Genomic DNA, 1,821 nt, shown 5'->3' with positions numbered 1-1,821 from the left:
ATGTTCTTCCCTTTTCTTCGATTTGTTTGTAGTTTTGTTAACAAACATAATAATAAACAAATATTCATTGTGGTAAATGAAATAATAATTTGGTCTAAGTAAGAGTTTTTATTTCTTCCCAATTTGTAAAAAAATCCTTGATATAAAAAAATTTGAATATTATAAAATCTGCAGAGCTGAATTATGGAAAATTCGTTATTAAAACCAAAACTTTTATGAAGGTTAAATTTGCATGCCTGTGTAATTTATTTTATACTTGGTGTTGTTTTTGTAATCCCAGACTTTCTTATTAAAAAAGGTGAAAGTTTTTATTAATTTAAACAACATTCTCAACATAAGAATTTCTGCAACTGATAAGATATTTTATGCTAGGAATTTTGTGCAAAGCACATTGTTTCTTGTGACTGTTTTCATTGGTCATGTATTTATTTAGAAGAAAGAAGATGATTTGGTATAAAAATTGAGAAACATACACATATACAACAGAATTATTGTATATTTGTTTATGCTTTTGTTTGATATATTTTTTGGATGTCTGTTAGATTATTCACAAGTGTAACCCTAGGATTTTTTCCAAAATATATATGTCTTGAGTAGTTGAAATTATTTCTTTTGACCATTCCAAGTTGTTCATTTTACAATTTTTGTTTTACAGTGAAGCACATCTTGACATATTCAGTTATTTTCTGACTTCTAAGTAAGTAGTAGTTGAGAAAATTCTGAAAAAAACAGGAAAATTTTACAACTGTTGTCTTACAGTTTGATGTATTTCTGTTGCTTATTGTTAGGCTGAACAAGAGCTTCGGTTAGCCCAATCCGAGTATGATAGACAGGCTGAAATCACCAAACTGCTTTTAGAAGGGGTCAGCAGTGCACATGTGAGTTTTTTCTGTAGCATTCATACATTTGTGTCAGAAATATTTTATGGATCTTTTGTGAACTTCTGTAATTAGTAGAAAAATGAGCTGCGTGTTTAATATATTTTTGGCTGTGACATAGTGGCTCATAGAATAGCTCTGAGTTCTCGTAGATTAATTTACTCCAGTCGTGCATAAAAGAATTTGAAGTGCTGCAGCTATTGAGGATTCCCTGTTGTTTATATGTGTATTGTTTTTAACAAATTATTTTTTTATAACTTATTACGATGGAGGTAGATGGGTACAAATCCATTAAATATTATTATCTGATTAAGAGGCTTGACAAGTCAGTTTAATAAAGCATTGTGAATGATATTTATAAGACTGATTTCTGTTTCTCCATTTCTATCAGGAATTGTCCAAGTCATAAGAAATTGTGATAATAAGTTACAAATTCTGTATTAATGTTAAAAATATTTTTCTTAACTCTGTAAACAGTAATGTATTAATGTTAAAAATATTTTTCTTAACTCTGTAAACGGTAATGTATTAATGTTAAAATTATTTTTCTTAACTCTGTAAAGAATTAACTTAAATCTAGAAGGAATTGAAACTTAATTTTATTGAATAAAAATGTTAATGCATGATTTATATTTTTAAGGCTAATCATCTTAGATGTTTAAACGACTTCGTTGAAGCACAGATGTCATATTTCACACAGTGTCAGCAGTATGAAGCTGACCTTCAGAGAGAGATGTCCAGGTAAAAGTTATCATGTTTGTAACAATATATGTTAGGTATGACAAACTTCTTAATATATTTTTCACATTGTAACTGTACATTTTTTAATAGCACATCTTTGTATGTTGCTGTATGCATACTTAGGTTGCTCTTTTAAATTGGTTTACAGTAGCAAAAATAAGCTTTACAACATCATAAGTATCAATTAATGAAACCTTTTGAT

At 28.1% G+C, this 1,821-nt stretch overlaps 1 protein-coding gene across 5 annotated transcripts in view; it reads left to right on the top strand.

Annotated features, from left to right (window-relative positions):
* LOC106468375 (endophilin-B1-like) overlaps nt 1–1,821 on the top strand; it is a 34,406-nt gene that overhangs the window by 23,760 nt on the left and 8,825 nt on the right. For all 5 annotated transcript variants that reach the window (XM_013928796.2, XM_013928794.2, XM_013928793.2 and 2 more), the window contains 2 exons: nt 789–878; nt 1,519–1,619. In XM_013928796.2, coding sequence (XP_013784250.1) covers nt 789–878; nt 1,519–1,619 — 191 coding nt within the window. The remainder of the gene's footprint in view (nt 1–788; nt 879–1,518; nt 1,620–1,821) is intronic.

The sequence above is a fragment of the Limulus polyphemus genome, unplaced genomic scaffold, assembly GCF_000517525.1.
Source record: "Limulus polyphemus unplaced genomic scaffold, Limulus_polyphemus-2.1.2 Scaffold2983, whole genome shotgun sequence".
Taxonomy (NCBI): Eukaryota; Metazoa; Arthropoda; class Merostomata; order Xiphosura; family Limulidae; genus Limulus; species Limulus polyphemus.
The sequence above is the reverse complement of the archived record's forward strand: the minus strand, read 5'-3'. Positions and strand labels throughout refer to the sequence as shown.